Here is a 17133-nt window from a genome sequence, read left to right as displayed (position 1 = left end):
CATACCAGCTGAATAAAGAAATCTCTTAAAACATGTTTAAACCTGCTTTGAACGTTCAGGAAACAAAATATAGTATAAAGACACAAGCAATGGGTGGCAGTACTTGTTTTACAAATATAATACTTGCAACATATGCAATAGAGTGATGCAAATTTTGAAATGTTGTCTCCCCTATGCTTAAACGATTTATATTGTGGTAAATAGCATCCTCCCAAAGGTTGAAATGATTCGGAAGAAATTTGACTGTGCACAAGCCATTTGAAGTTTATATGGAGATTACTATGGAAAACGCCAACTTTTTGTGTCCAGGCCTCTATCTCTTCGACATAATATTTTATGGAAAAGTGAACAACCTCTGCTCATGTGAATCCTTTTCAGCTACAACTTTGCTGAAGACCACATTTTTATAGGACTTAAGGATAAATTGCTATTCTTAATCATAAACTAGGTTTGCATTTTGCATGCTTAACCAACTGCTCGGCAGGCAACAGTGGTGCTCCTGGCGGGTAGAATAGATCAAAGTAATCCAGGCTACTATATGTTCCACAGCAGAAAAGCAGTGTTGCTCTGAAAGTAATTGAATGATCATCCCAGCATGATTTAGACTTTGTTATCATTAATAACAAATTATCCTTACGTCTAATGAAAATGTGGTCTTCGGCAAAGTTGTAACTGGGAAGATTTGACATGAGTAGAGTTTGTTCACTCTTCCAAAAATTATTATTACGAGCGGTTAGAAAACTGAACACAAAAGGTTTGTCTTTTCCATAGTAATTCATAGAAACTTCAAATGGCCTGTCTACAACCAAATTTCTTCCAAATCACTTCCAATTTTGGGAAAATGATATTCATCATAATTGACACCTTTTAAGCATAGGGGAGCAAAAACTTCAAAATTTGCATCAGTCTAATATGCAACGTATCCAAAAAAATGATCAATTTCACCCCGAATTTCGGTACTTACATTACAGTATTAACGCGTTTGAAACATTTTTCGAAATTTCTTCAAAGTAATTTCCTTATAAACTTGTCTTTAAACCACCTTTAAATCAACCACCGAAGCTTAAAATTTCACCGAACATTATGGTAAGAAATGTAAGAATGATATGGGAGATTGGATTTTCAAACATTTTAAAATTGTGAATCGGTTACTATTCCCAACCCCAAATTAGTTAAAATGATAACACAGCAAAAGTCAACCGTTCGAACCGTCTTTGGGAACCACTGCTGCTAGAGACTGAAGAAGTGAATCGCATATTTTTTCGCTCCGCCAACCAGCACGCACATTCTCGTACAAAAAAACACAAGGAAAACAGTGCAGTTTTGATTTTGCAAGTCGTCGGATGGTGTTGCGGAATCGTCGTTATCAGTACCAACAGCAGCATCATCATCATTCAGACATACCTAGACGAACAAGACGACGAAGTTTGAAAACGCCTTCTCTTGCAATATAGGTACAGTCCGTCAGTGGTGGTGGGTCGTGATCGCGTGCAAAGGGAAACCCTGTGGGAGTGCTTTGTACTGCTGGGCGGTGGGGAAAGTGTGCAGAACCATAGAATCAGGTGTTTCATTGTATATTAGCAGCGGAGGAAAAAAGTCACCAGAAAGGAAGAAAAGTCTCAATCGGATAGTGTTTATTCATTGGAATCAAGTGAAGAATTAAGTTTTCCTTTTTTAGTGCTTATCTGTGATCCTTTAAAGGTAAGTGATAAGTAAGTTAACCCTCATAATAGATGTACTAGCATAATGAATGTGCGAAAATTGCACTTGGTTAGTCTGAAGCTTCAGAGTGGAGTTTTCCTCCTCTTTTGTCGGGTGGGAGGCCACGATGGGGTGCGCATAAATTCCCAGCAGTGCACACTGTCAGCAGCTTTCACGAGTGGGTGGTTGAGGGCTTGTTTTGTGTTGGCTCTCGTGTTGGTTGCTAAATAACAGAAAATTGTTTTGTTGTGCTCCTCTGCGTACACATCAGCGGTCTAGGTGGAAGTCAGCTGGACGTCTGCAATAATGCATGATTTGAGGAAAGCGATTGGAAAAGGCAAACCTTCCATGGAAAAACAAGGTATCGATTCTGTATCGTTTTCAAATTTAGTCGAAGAAGTCATATTCCTTTGGTTGCAAAAAATCTTGTGCTATTTTTTTGTTTTTCCATACAAGGTAACTTCAATCAAGTTGTCTTAAAGAATTCTCTTTAAAAAACTTCAAGAAACTTAGGTTACTACCTAACAACAAATTATTTAAGATTATGCTAGAAACTTATCTATAATAAGGTAGTGATCGTCCCAGAATTTCTTTTCTAGCAAGATCTACACAAATTGGTACGCCAATTTCTCCACTTTTCCTTCCATGTATTGTAAAAGTATACATAGATGGGGGAAGGCTATCAACATGTCCATTTTCACTAGGCGCAATGAGTTAAATACTTCAATTTATTTAAGGTATTTAAAACGAAAGTCTTGAAAGGATTCCTTAGCAAGTTCGTAATAATCACTTAATGAATTCCTGAGGAAATCTTTAGACTATTGTCTATAGCAAATTTCTGCAGGAAATAATAAAAAATATATACATTAGTACGAGCAGTAATCATTGTAATGTCATGATGAATTCAAAAAAAAAATCCTGAGAATATTCTTAGAAATATGTCTAGTAATATTCTTTGACGAATAAAATTCATGTCTCCTGATTTCTGTTTTTTTTTTGTTTTCTTGGTTCCCATTTAATCCCTTTTTGGCGTTATGATCCAAGTGGGTCACTTCCACACTTATTGATTGAGCGCTTTTTACATTGACCATTTTGCATTCGTATATCGTGTGACAGGTACAATGATACTCTATACCTAGTACGACCTTTTTGTAACACAAACTCTTTTCAGTGAAATAATTTTCGGTTGCGCCGCTATTAAAACGCTATTTCAGATGTTCAGTCATTCAATTTTTAGTGGTTTCTATTTATTCCGAATAAAACTTGCCTAAATAAGGAGACAGGACTTAAGGTTGACAACTATAGTTCCCAGTTCCAGTCGGGTGCCATTCATGACCATATGAAATAATAATGTTTGTAGGAAAAGAGTAAAAATTACAGCAGGTACGAGAAATGGTACATTTTTAAGTAGGCATGTTCCTTTCAAGAGTCTTGGTCACTATTTTAATGTATGTCTCTTTTTTTGGTAAAGGTCTCTAAAGACATTATGGTCTTCAAAGTCACTTTTTGTCTTAACCCTCTCTTTCTTATGGTAGCTCCAGAGCTTTATTTATTTTAGACGAACTTGAGACAAACCGAACCAGATGAATGCTATGCATTAGTTACCAGAAAATCTATGAAAAAGGTCGAAAGACAAAAGGTCAAGATTAATCCAACAGTCAAACCTCCATGAGTGATATTTTAAGGAACCGTCGACTCATGGAAATATCGACTCATGGAAGCAAAATGCTTTGGGAAGCGGTTTGAGGGTAACCATGAAATTTTGATTTAGTATGCATACACTTAGAATTTATCACAGATTTCTGTGAAATTTCACCGAATTCTCAACAGCAGATATTTCGGTGAACCGTTCGGTGATTTTTTATTTCACCGAACGAACTGTAAACCTTGAAGAAGTACATCTGTCAAAAGTACCGAAGTGTTCGGTGATTTTATACAAATGTTCTGTGAAAGTGGTGATTACTTTTGGATGTTTCACTGAACGATTCGGTACTGTTCCACAAATTTACGGTGATTTAGTGGTTGTTCAATTGGCATTTCACCGGACGTTTTGTTGTATGTTTACAGAGGTTCTGTGAAAATGTAAAAGGGTTTCTTTCGGATTTTCAGTGATCTGCCCCTTATTTCTATAATTTCGAAGCAGCACCATCATTCGAAATAATGAATGACGCGAATGTACGCCCCATCGCGATAACATGTTGGAAAATTAAAACAACTCTATTTTCTACTTTTCATTTTTATTTGAATTCAAAAAATATGAAGTTCATAATTACTACAATACCAACCTTTTCAGACTTGTTGTGGCAATGCTAACCCTTGTCTTGACACTTACATTTTAAACTATAACACTGTTTTTGTCTGAACGAAACAAGTATTAATTCTGGAGCAACGCTGCAGTTGTCAATATGGCCGATTACTGGTTTCACCGATTTCTGGCGAATGTGGTGAAATGCTCAAGCTTCACCAAACTATCTACACTGCTTTCACAGAATTTTGTGACTCTTCCGCCTTTACAGAACATTCGGTGAGTTTTTGACAGTTCAGTTGAAAACATTTGCGTTTCACAGAAAAATCCGTAAAATAATATTTCACAGTTTACAATCTGTGAAGTATTTCACCGAATTCTGCGTTTAATTCTAAGTGTGTGGTTCCATGAGTCGATATCAAGTCATGGAACATCGGCTCATGGAGGTTTCATTGTAACTGTGTCAATAGTATAAAACTAATGATAAACAATCAAGTTGCTATTGAAAAACACCATTTAAACTGATGTTGAAAAATTTAGATCGTTTGAAATATTGTTTGCTCAAATACTTTTTATAACAACGCTTTTTTCATAAAGAAATTCTCGATCAAAGTTGTGGGAAAGAGAGGGTTAATCGGCTTGCAGTAAATCCTGGTGCAACATTCTAAAAGCTCCAGAGAAACCTTCAGAGACTATTACAATACTATTTTTCCAGAGAATCCTTCTGGAATATTTTCAGGAACTCAACCAGGGATGCCAATAGCATTTTTCAATGGGCACTTCAGAATTTGGTCCAGAAAATCCTAGTGCACTCCAACGCTACTTCTTCCAGATTACTCTGAAAAAAAAAAATCAAGATTTTCTCCAGAGGTTTTTTTTTCACTGATTTTTTCACCGATTTCTGCAAGTGTTACTTCTAGGACAGCTCCTACAGAAGTTCTTCCTAAAGGTTTATTCCAGAGTCCTCTAGACATTTTTCAAGAAATTCTACATTTTTTTCATTTAAAGCAGACCTTATTTTAGGTTTTTTTTTAATTTATCCACAATAAATCCGGAATTGCTCAAAAATTCCTTAAGACATAATACTTTTAAGCATAACTCCTGGGATTCCTTATTATGTTCATCTAGTAATTTCTCCAGCATTTCATCAACATAACATTGTTGCGGTTCAGACACTTCATTAATAATTTCTCAAATACACTTTCCAAATCGCCATGGATTCTTCCAAATTTCATTCAAGGTTCATTCATCCCACTACAACAGATTCTGTTCGAATTTCTAGGAAAGCCTTGAAGGACATTATTCAGAGCAATTTATCGAAAAAATCTAAGGAAGAATTTCATCAAGAATCCAGGAGATCTTTCAGAGATCCCCGTAGGAATTCATCAAGGTATTCTTAGAAGTCACACTAGTGTCATCAGAGATAACTATAGTATGCTCTTTAGTCCTAAGGAAATCAATGGATAAATTTCTGGAGAACTTAAGACTTCCTTAAAAAATGGAGAGATAAAAATCGTGATTCCTTCTAAGAAAACCGTAGAATCCCATCCGTGGTAGATGTAGGGTTGTAGTTTTAATGGAAAAGCGTGATTGTTCTCACAAAAAAAAATCCATAATGAATTTTTAAACGAATCAGGGAAGAAAATCTTTTTTATCTATAACAGAGATTCTTAAAATCTGTTTCACCCCCAATATAAATTATTGAAGTAAACCCTCAAAATCCTAATTAATTTAAAAATTTATTTTATTTTTATTTAAATAATTATACTTTTTAAAAAATAATCGAATAATTCTATAAAAACAAGCATCTTTTAATAATAGTTTTGTGGTAATTAGTTCCGCATCTTATGAATGTTGTATCACAAAAATCACCAATTTCAAGAATCTGTGCCAATCTGTACTTTTTCGTGAAAAACTTTGACCTGTACAGTAGGTACATAATCTGTTTTAAAATGTATAAGAAAATCTATACCTTTCCAGATACTTGTGAAATCATTGCTCAAAAGCCAATTCCGGCATTTAGTAGTTTATCATTCTTGGTTGATATATTTAACAAATGTTTTCATGTGTTTCTCACAAATGCCATGTTTGGTACCGGATAAAAATCATGCAGAAGCTTCCAGCTATCTTCAAATCATCTTACTCTTCTCCACCAGTAAACTTTTTGAAAAAGGTCATTTTGAACAAAATGATGGTCCGCATCATCGATTTTTTTTATCAATGAACAGTTCGGACTCCGAAGTTGACATTTGACCACTCATCCAACATTTACGTGTAACAAATTTGATCCGTTCCAACAAATCTGAAGGCTATTCTATTGGTTTTGCTCTTCTTGACATAGAATAAGCATTTGACAGGTTCGACTACGGTCACGACAGATTCACCCCCGCACCAAATGTACGATGTACAAAACGCTCATAAGACCGGTAGTCCTCTATGGGCATGAGGCGTGGACTATGCTCGAGGAGGACTTGCAAGCTCTTGGGGTTTTCGAACGCCGAGTGCTTAGGGCGATCTTCGGCGGCGTACAGAAGAACGGCGTGTGGCGGCGAAGGGTGAACCACGAGCTCGCTCAACTCTACGGCGAACCGTATCGTGAAGGTAGCTAAAGCTGAAAGGATACGTTGGGCAGGGCATGTTGCAAGAATGCCGGACAACAACCCTGTAAAGATGGTGTTCGTTACGAATCCGGTCGGAACAAGAAGGCGTGGGGCGCAGTGTATCATAACATGTATTTTTTTTTTTTATGAATTTGTTGAACAAACTATGAATAGTTCATCACTAGGGACAATGGAAATTCGCGGCAAAATTCTTAAAATTTCGCGTGTTACCAAAGCAATAAATTCAAAATTTCGCGGCTTTGTCGCGGTCCCATAATTTTGGTCATATTTTACACAAAAAATACACATTTTCAGTAAAAATAGCCTTTATATGTGCAAATTTCACGGAATTCATTTAAATATAGCTTTATTTTACAAATTTAAATGATAAATTTGATATCAGAGTGAGAATGCAAAACTTAGGACGAAAGTAATAAGCCAAAATTAAACTAAACGGTTTTACAATTTTTGATGGAACTTCCGCTTCAAGATGAATAAACCATTTTCGTAAGCAAAAAAAATCGGAATTCACTGTGGTTTTCATATAAATTTACAAAAGTTAACTTATTTCGCGGCAAATCCCGTTTGCTGAGTTTCGCGGCGAAGGCCAAATTTCGCGGATTTCGCGGCTTCCGCGAAATCGCGAATTTCAATTGTCCCTATTCATCACTTTAAGTGTTGACATAAGCGCTTATTCATGGTTTAAAAAATTTCGAGATTCAAACCTTTGAATAGTTTGATGTTTAAGATGTCGACGCATTGATAGATAACTTTTTAAACAGAGGTTACATGAATCGCATCACTTACCAAGGTGAATCCTGATCATGTTTCAAAGCTACACAAGCCCTCTCACTAACAAAACTCCTTCCCGTGGCAACCATGAAGATGCAGAGGTATACTCTTTCTTTAGTAACAATGGATGTCACACTAACATTCCTTCCCTTCCCCGATGACCGTAAGGACGTGGCCGGCGCCGTTATTGACATTACTAATTTCAGAGTCCTCGAAAATGTACATTGAAGATGGTATGCTACTCCCAAGCTACATCTGTTGATTCCCTGTACAATTTCGATGATTCTTGTCAATCACGGAGTAGCAACTACGAATTGTACGGTCATTAATGCTCATGCTCAGAATTAAATAATCATGCTTAATAAACCAAAGCACCTTCACTGCAGCAATAAATCTGATATCATCAATTTTCAATATGTGACAAGGTTTTGAAGAAAATCAATGACTAAAAGAACTACTCATTAAATAAGCCACATCAGCTAAGTCCACACATATACAAATGTTACGTCATAGAGTCATGGCGAGCGTTTGGTATGTATGGTAAGAGTTGATTCTTATTTAATGGGGGTATTACAAGACCACGCGAACAACTTCGAAACAAATTATTTCTATACATTGGTTTTAAAGGCTCAGCTATGCTGTAAAACCATTCCTTAGCAAATACTTATTAGTATTATCATGTAACAAATGTAACGCAAGAGTGGGTGTGGTTGGGCTCTGCCTTACACTTATTGTTTGCTTTTGACAATGGGGGTATTAAGGAGAAGATGAATTGATGCTGGGCTTCAGTTCTATAGTAACACAGATCTGCAAAGCTGGACAGCCGCTCAGGCTGAGGGCTTGATCGCTGATGACTAATCCGTCAGGGTTTCGGCGGGAGTGGTTTATTGGTTCTTTAGGTTTGTGCCCATGAAGGGTTGAGATTTGGCTTCTGTTCATCTTCACCTTAAATTGACTTCAAAGACCTTGGGAGACAAAAAATCATTTCTAGGGTTCAACAATTTATTACATGGGTAGTTTACTTGATTTTTTTTGAAGGCATTTGGACGACAGGGTGGGTTTTGATTTCTGTCGCGACAAATAACAATTATGATATAATCTGACAAGTAAAATTTTGTTCTAGGAATATCATACAAACGACATGATAGTGTTCAACAACGACATTCAAACGTTTCGCTATATGGATATATTTTTTTAATTTAACATTTCTCATGTCGCCATTCTAAGTTTATTTCTCAAATTTCTTTGAATTTATCATCGGATTTCCTATTTTTTTTTCTAAATGTTGGTTTTTCCTTACATCTTTTCTATTTGTTAAAAATACTATTTCAATATTAAATTACTTTGATTGTAGGCTTTTAAATAGTCAATTGTTTGACCTACGGATTCATTGCATTTTGCAGCATTTTTAGCATTAATGTGTCAAGTCTATCCCATTTACCTAACACCCAAGCCAATCCAATTTTCCTTTTCCCATGGCGTTTGCGTGGTCAGCATAGACTATTCAGCCATTACCCCTCCTATCATCGGCTTTGGACTGACTTGCGCCCTTATTGCCCCACCAAACGCTGCAAAAGGAAAATGAAAATGAAATTTAGAGTCACCCAAAATTTCTTATTATCACAGTCGAATCTCGCACATGATTTTGCAGTGCAAATGTATACTATCAAGGTCCGTCACAAAATGGGTCGTTTTAGAGATATTGCTGTGCGCAATTAATCGTACTGTGATAATCGTTGAGTCTAATTGGCAGAAAATATCGCTGCGAAATCATGCTTGGAGGGATGTCAAAATTATGACAGAAATCTAAACATTCGTGAAAGACCCAATAGTGTATGTTTTGATTCAAAGAATGATCGCAAAATACATAGGGGAAGAGCACCAATTTTCGACATAGCACTAATTTGCGTCCGTTGCATACGATTGCGGCCTTATATTCTTATTTTCTGGCGTTACGTCCCCACTGGGACAGAGCCTGCTTCTCAGCTTAGTGTTTTTATGAGCACTTCCTCAGTTATTAACTGAGAGCTTTTTTTTTTAAAAAGACACTACACGTTAATGCTTCCAGTGGGCTATTTGCCCTTTGAAGGAAGCACCACACTAGACAACGGACTAGCATGCAACGCCCAGTGGCACAGTCGGAAAACATTCCTCTCGAAAAGTTTTTCGGCCTGAGGCGGGAATCGAACCCACACTCCATAGCACGATGTGGCTAAATGCCTCGGTGACACTAACCGCACGGCTACGAAGCCCACAAGCTTACTATGCCAATGATTATTGTTGCATGCGTATATCGTGTGGCAGGTACGAAGATACTCTATGCCCTGGGAAGTCGAGAAAATTTCCAACCCGAAAAGATCCTCGACCGGTGGGATTCGAACCCACGACCCTTGGTCTTGCTGAATAGCTGCACGTTTACCGCTACGGCTATTTGGGCCTACTTTGTATGAAAATCCAAAAATTGACACAAATTTCTTGTAGGTCGAAAATTAGTGCTTTTCCCCTATGGAATTATTAACTACTTAGGTATCCTCATAATTCACTTTGGTGTGGGTGGTTTTTCTTGTTCAAATTTTCTGGAACTCGGCAAATTTAGTTGCCGATTATGAATCCAGTAGCTTTTAGAAAACCGAAATGCAAAAAAAATCAGAGCATTCAAAACAATTTGTGCATATAAGCCACATTAGGGACTGCGCTACGGATAGTCGCTGTACCCCATAAAAATCTTTGATAGATCAAGAATCAGTGAATATCGTTGATTCATCATTATTACGCTCGTTTGCTTCTTCACTCACCCATTCTCAGATGGATTTATTTTCTCAACTTGCGTGGGTTCATATGTGTTCAACCCGGGCGTAAGCTTCTTATCACACTGATTTGCTCCTATCTGAACTGAAACTGTAGATAGCTCAATACCACACTGGAAACGCAATTTCAGTACCAGCCAGTTAGTAATTCTCACGGCTGTCGCTTTCAAAAAGATAATTATTTATTTGAGAATTTGGAACATTCATCACTTCCGACCAGGTCGAGGTCTTTCACTGTTTTCTCGCACTTGTTTCTCATACCAAGCTATGCCTCTCTATACATCTAGGAAGGTGGAACTGAAAATGCCATTCTCGTGCCATGGTTGTCGCGGAAAGTCGAAAAACCACCGTTCGATAACGACAACCGGTCGCGATTCGCGCTTGAATGATTGATAAAAATGACGTCATTATGGGGAGAGCAGCAAGAAACCGCCACTAACGAGGAGCATCAGTGCCGGTTTCGTCGTTTCGTTTTCCTCCGACAAACTTCTCATTGTTGTAGTTGTGACTGTTGGTTGCGAGTAGTTCACGATAATGTTATTTCTGTAATTTCATTCTTGACTGTTCGGGTTCGATTTTTGTAATGTTTTAAAAATAAGCCCAGAAGGCATTTCTTTCTACTTCGTGTCTCCTCAACAGGGCTGGTAGCGAGTCACTTGTTTGAAATCAGTCACTTCATAGTCTCTTTCTTGAAGCCATTTCATCTAAAGTCACTTTTTTTGTCAATAAATCTAGCAATAAAGTGAATTACCAGTCTATAGTAGGACATTTATGTATTTAGGCAATTGTATGGCTACATCTTCTTTATTTTCTGCGCATGTGACTCATGAGGTTTACTTTTAGTCACTTTTTTGGGAATCGTTTTTCACTATTCGGTCACTTTTTTGTTTCTCAAATCTGGTCTCTAAAATAACGATTTTGGAACCACTCTTCGCTACCAGCCCTGGCCCCAATCACTACCTCACACAAACTCGGTTGGGATCCACTCAATGATTCTGCTGCGATCGGACTTGTGTGATGTTTTCTCAATTAGCAGCGGCAGACTATCAACTTGACGTGATACGTAGTTAAATGTCTATTTACTAATTCCACTCCTCCCGACAATCCAACCTAACTATGACCATCCAACGAAAAGTACAATTTCACGTTATCTCTACAATGATCAACAATCACTAATCTATGCGTTTCTTTTCTTTCTCCCATTTCAGTGCTGTGTTATCACCATCAACGTGTTATATTGAATGAAATTAAAATTTAAACTAGTTATATCATCGCAAAGAAAGTGCGTGTAAGATAGTGTAAAGCGAAGCAGATCAGTCGTATAAAAATAAAGTTTGTGTGTGTTCAAAATAGTAGCTAAAAAGTGCGACGAGTAAAATAGATATAAATATTGGAAACCGTATCCTCTCTCTCTCTCTATCTCTATCCATCCAACTCTTCCCGCGGATTTTATTTTCGGTGTCGTCGCAAAGTGCAAGAAGAACATCTGGACACCGACACCGAGCTAGGCCGCTCTGCGAGACACCACCAGCGGCCAAAAGTCGTAGACATCACCTCGACCAGCACCAGCCGACTGCTAACGTCATCATCGCTGCCGGTTAACCGGGAGGACACATAACAGTCGTCATGTTTTGGGACTCGGCAAACTCGGGCTCGAATATAGACAGCTTGCTCAGTAAAGAGGTGAGTAATGCTGGTGTGTTGGATTCATTTCAAATGATGAGTGATGCTATCGGACTATAGTTCAACCTAAATAGAGAGTTTCTCAAAAAAGTCATTAATCCTTATGAAAATCATCTATCGATTCTTCTATAAATTTCTTTAGGGTTTCTGAAAGATTTTTGTGTTAGGCGTCTTTTAGTTTCTAGTTTCTTATACATAGATATCTCCAGGAGTTTCTTAAGGTTCCCTCTAAAATTGTAGTTTAGAATTTCTATTGGAAATATTTTCTCTTATGGTATCATCCTTTAGAAATTACTTCAGAGATTGCTCCTAAGATTCCTTTAAGAAAATATTCAGTAATTTTCTGAGAAATTTCCCAGGCCGCTCCTCAAAGAATACAGCCAGAAAATCTTCCAGTGAATAAATTTTCAGAAGTTATTGAAGAAAGTCCTGGAAAATCCGGATGGTATTTCTAAAGCCAATCATAAAGCAATCTTTGAATGAAACTTATGTAGAAATTCCTGATGAATTCCTACGAGCTTCTTGGAAGAACTCCTAGACTCTTGAGGATTTTTTTGATAAATTGTTAAAATCATTATTGGAAAAATAATCAATCGAAACAACAGATGGAAAGTCCTTGAAGAGATTTGTAAATTAATAACTGAAATATTTGCTTGAGTATTTGCAACGTTAAACTTTTAATTATTTTTAGAAGAATGCATTACTTGATAAATAAAAAAAAAATTGGATGAGCTTGAATTTCACGGAAAACAACGCCTGGGAGATACTGCGGATGAACTCTCGAATAAATTCATAAAAAACTGGCTAGAAGAATAAGTAGAAAAATCAACGTTGAAGTATCTGGATAAGTTCTCAACCCTTCAAGAACTCATCCAGAAACTTTAACGTTGATTTTCCTGGAAACCAACAACAAATTTATTTCAAAAAAATTGAATATATTTTTGTTGTTTTCTTGGAAAAACTCCTGTTTAAAAGATCTGCAACAGTAACAACTGAAGAGACGAGGAGCTGATGTAAGAATTTGTTAAATAATCTCTGGGAGAGTTCCTGCGATAGTCTTTTTAGAAATCATCATAATAAATCTTGAAGTTTTTCCCTGAGGAATCTGAAAAGCAATTTGGAGTAAACAGTTGAATAGTCGATTAATAATCTCTGGAGTGTCTCTGGAGATTCAAAATATTAAAGAAAATATATAAATAATCATTTTTGAAATATGCCGCGATTTATACTAACGTATAACGCGGTGAAAATTTTTGAATGACTGACCGTATAGTTTCTGTTTGCCAAATTGTTCTGGTTCAGATTCCGGGCCCATCTTGATGAGTTCATTTTCAATCCCGTTCTTACCAGCTGCTTCATTAGTTTTCGAATAGCATCCTTATCCTTCCACAAGCCAATAATTCCATCGCCCACTAAACTAACATAGACGTTTTTACCACTGTTTCATTCAGGTGTTCATGAAAGTGCTGCTTCCATCTTACTATTACCTCTTTTTTGTTCGTCAAGATGCCCCCATTCTTATCTCTGCACATTTTGGCTTTTACGTTTTTTAGTCTTCCCATTTTCAAGCGATCCTAAATTTTGTCAAGAATGCTTAATTGGTTTTAACCGATTCATTCAAAATTTTAGCAACAAATCTAACAATCTCGCATGTAATACAGCGAATGACGTTGCATAGATCATAGCGGTACACCCTGATGAACGATTTTGAATTGCTACGTCTGCGAGGCCATTTTTAGAATGAACATCGTGATTGTTGAGTCGACTTCAGGTCTTATCGCACCTGTGAAAATAATGATAAGAACGCTCTTAACTGTTGCAGATGAAATGTCGTCTGATGTGAACGCATTCGTCTTCCTCGAAATTGAAATAATTACACTTTCAACTAAAATAGGAAATAATGGTAAATGTCATTAACTCCAGTACACAGAACGTTTAGGAAGCCGCATCGGAGAAAAAATAAACATTGGAAAGCATTATGGACTCTGCAGTCAGCATTCGAACAGAATTACTCTGCCCATAAACGCATAATTGTCCCATGTGAATAGGAATCCAAGCAAACATGGGACTGACATGTGTTTATGGGCAGTACACCGGTATATGTAAAAGGCTAACGTCGTGTCGGGTGTTGGTGATGCGGTGGGTTTGTCACGGTTCGATTGGTAACCGAGTTTGACTGGGCTGCTAAGCGGTTGACCGAGTTCGTTGTGCGGTAGAGCACGCAGCGCAGCATTGTCGTCATCTTCGTCAACATGCAACCGTAGAACAGTAGCATGTTGAATTGGAGTTTCTCCGTCGCCAGAAGTGTGATTAGGAGAGTGCTTCGTAGATTTAAAAAAACATAATTCGTTCTGCAAAACATTCTGGATGTCAAAGACAACAACTAAGTTTATACAATAGCATTTGAAGTCAGGTGAATCAATTGTCAACCAACACGCAGCAACAAAAACATTGTCTTCTTCTATTCTTGTTGCAACAATTTTTTTTTTAATTTCTTCATTAGTATCATTCCAAACATTACATTCATTTCTTATATCTAGGTGTTCTGTGTTATTAGACAACACTATCATCCTAATTTGGTAAAACAAATTTAAGATTTTATTAACATTTTGTTAACAACATATTACATTTCATTTGCCGTAGCAGTTCAGATTTTTTACAGGTGAGTTGATTTTACCTACTTATAAGAGAAAACAAACGCTTTGAATATACTTAACCTAACTTAACCTAAACATATAACGCATTAATCGTGGCAATAGAAGATTGTAACGATTTTTGCCTGAAATTATTAATTATTTTATTTGACATTTTTTCCAATGTTTCAACATTGGATATTCCCTGGCCACGATCACAGGGTTTGACGGTGCCAAAGTAGAAGGTGCACCACAATAATATTCGTCTGTGAAACATATCACCTTCCCAATACTTTCGCACACCTCTAACGGTTCATGTTTTTCATGAAACGGCTGCATTCAGACGGATATGTTTCGGCATATTATCAGGTCCTCTTCGAACGGAGGGACCGCCAGGGCTCAGTAGTTACTTATAAACCAGTAACCGTTATAAACCTAACTCTGCGCACTCGATAAGTTCTTTATAACAGTTGAAGTGTTTTACTAAAAGCATTACTAGCATTTAAACTCCGAATTAATCTTCATTTTCTTGCTTTATAGGCTGAACCCCGAACATTCCTACTAAATACGAAGAATAGTTTAAGCGTAAGGGCATATCCATTCTTAATGTATTGTTCATCACTCAATCGAGAAGTATCGCCGCTTTGTATAGGCGTGACGTAATTAATGAACGATTCCTATTGCAGATCAATAACAGTACTGCATTGGCGTTTCTATATTGCAAATACGATTAAACCTCGATGTTCCATTACTCGATATTGACTCATGAAACTATACAAAACTTATGGCATTTTATTGCATGGTTAGGGAGCCCATAAAAAAAATACGCCCATCGTTCAGGGGAGGAGGAGTCTATGAAAATGTGACAATGCATGCATTAGGTACTGTAAAAATCGCGACAGAGGATTAAGGAGACGGAGTGTAGAAATCCTTAAGATATGATGGACGTCATTTTTTAATCTTCCCTTATTATGATGGTCCCCTCAAACAATTTTCTAAAGCATTTCTATTCCATATCTCGATGGTGTCGACAAGTCGATGGTTCCCTTCAATATCGACCTCTGGAGGGTTGATTGCATGTTGAAAATAACGTTTTATAACTGTTGTGCATAGTAAGAAACATAGTTGAAAAATGGTTCCTTACTATGCGCACTTAGGAAGAATAAGAAAATAAGTTGCACTTTACCAGTGATGATTGCTCGATAAATAAACTAGTGCCTTCGTGCTTAAAATCTGAATTATATTCTCTTTATTTTGCTTCAAATTACTTAAGTGATGAGGTACTCCCTTAGCATTTTTGCTAACGGGCAGTCAATTTGGACGTTTTTTAATTTTTTTAAAGTAATAAAAGTAAATTCGTCAAGAAAATTCTTAAGATATTGTAGCAATATCAGAAAAATAAATTTTGAAGAAAAATGTAAGTATTTTACCAGATTTTGGTTAAAGTGCACAGAGTTTGGTGCCTTCACGGTATTCTGTGTTTGGAAACAGCATATCATGATTTCGGCAATATGTGTGTTTAAGTTTTAGACCCTTTAACGAAAGTTGATATTGGCTAGCCACACAGAATGTCTACTACCTGGAAAACCCTGAAATTATCAGGGAATTTTCTTTACCCTAGAAAAGCCTGGAATTCGCAGGGAATTTTGACTACATTTAGGGAAATTATTTTTCAGCAGTAATACATGCTAGAATATTGTTATTTGCGGCATAAAACTTTTCAATCAACCAAGATTTTCGGCTGCTCCGCTATTAAAATGTTTAAATTTTTTACTGATTTTTTTATTCAACATAAACATGTTTAGATAAGGGAGCATAACTTATTATTATTATTTAGCTGGCTCTTTGCCCGAGTTTGGCGAGTTTGCTACACAAAAAAAGGAAACAAAACTTAAGAATGCCAAGTTGGCGAAGGCAAATACAGTTCCAGTTGGGTGTCGTTCATGAGCATACGACACATAGTTGAAAACATGGCAATCCATACCCTTTTTAACTACAGTCACTCTATTCACAGCGAATAGAACTATCGGAACCCATCAGTTTTGTTCGATTGAGTGCTTGAATCAGTGGGCAGTATCGTGACCGTAGAAATATCTGAAGAATTATAAGAAATAATTAGCATTAAAGGACAAACTAACGAAACTTTATTGGTTTTGAAACAAAATGCAGCTCAACAATATTCGGCGACATTTGATCTTCGCCTCATCATTGGTTGATCGAGAAAAAAATATTATTTTGTCATTGTTCAAACAAGAAAGTCACTTAAAGACTTAAATTTGTGGCTCAGTTGCCAGCAATTTTAGTGATATTATCACGTTGCTGGGGTTTTCTGTTCGACAGACTGTGAATAGAGTGACTGCAATAAAGACCTACGAAATGCTCTTGATTGAACAACTAAATAGTTTAGCGTTAGCGTTAGCGTAGTTACGGTATACTTCGTAGATTGGATACTAGCAACATTCATGTTTCTTTTTAATAATCTCGTCCTGACTACTTTCAAGAACAAGGCAAGGGAGTATACCTTGTTCAAATCATAAACAAGAATACTAAAAGCATGAATATCGCTATTCCCGGCCACGCCCATCTTTACCGTAACTTGGGATAGGGGAAGGAAATGTTGATATAGCACTTACTTAATGAGAGGCCACCGACTCAGCGACACCCTCATAAGT

General features: G+C 36.9%; 1 protein-coding gene across 11 annotated transcripts in view; it reads left to right on the top strand.

Annotated features, from left to right (window-relative positions):
• LOC5579990 (serine/threonine-protein phosphatase 6 regulatory subunit 3) overlaps positions 1 to 17133 on the top strand; it is a 45252-nt gene that overhangs the window by 4846 nt on the left and 23273 nt on the right. For 4 of the 11 annotated variants that reach the window (XM_021840584.1, XM_021840586.1, XM_021840583.1 and 1 more), the window contains exons 2-3: positions 1585 to 1701; positions 11354 to 11828. In XM_021840584.1, the coding sequence (XP_021696276.1) occupies positions 11772 to 11828 (57 nt within the window). In that variant the 5' untranslated portion in view covers positions 1585 to 1701; positions 11354 to 11771. Of the gene's footprint in view, positions 1 to 1278; positions 1702 to 11147; positions 11280 to 11353; positions 11829 to 17133 lie in introns of those variants that run through there. The other 7 variants (XM_021840587.1, XM_021840581.1, XM_021840580.1 and 4 more) reach the window with 5 other exon arrangements.

This window comes from Aedes aegypti, chromosome 2 (genome assembly GCF_002204515.2).
Source record: "Aedes aegypti strain LVP_AGWG chromosome 2, AaegL5.0 Primary Assembly, whole genome shotgun sequence".
Taxonomy (NCBI): domain Eukaryota; kingdom Metazoa; phylum Arthropoda; class Insecta; order Diptera; family Culicidae; genus Aedes; species Aedes aegypti.
The sequence above is the reverse complement of the archived record's forward strand: the minus strand, read 5'-3'. Positions and strand labels throughout refer to the sequence as shown.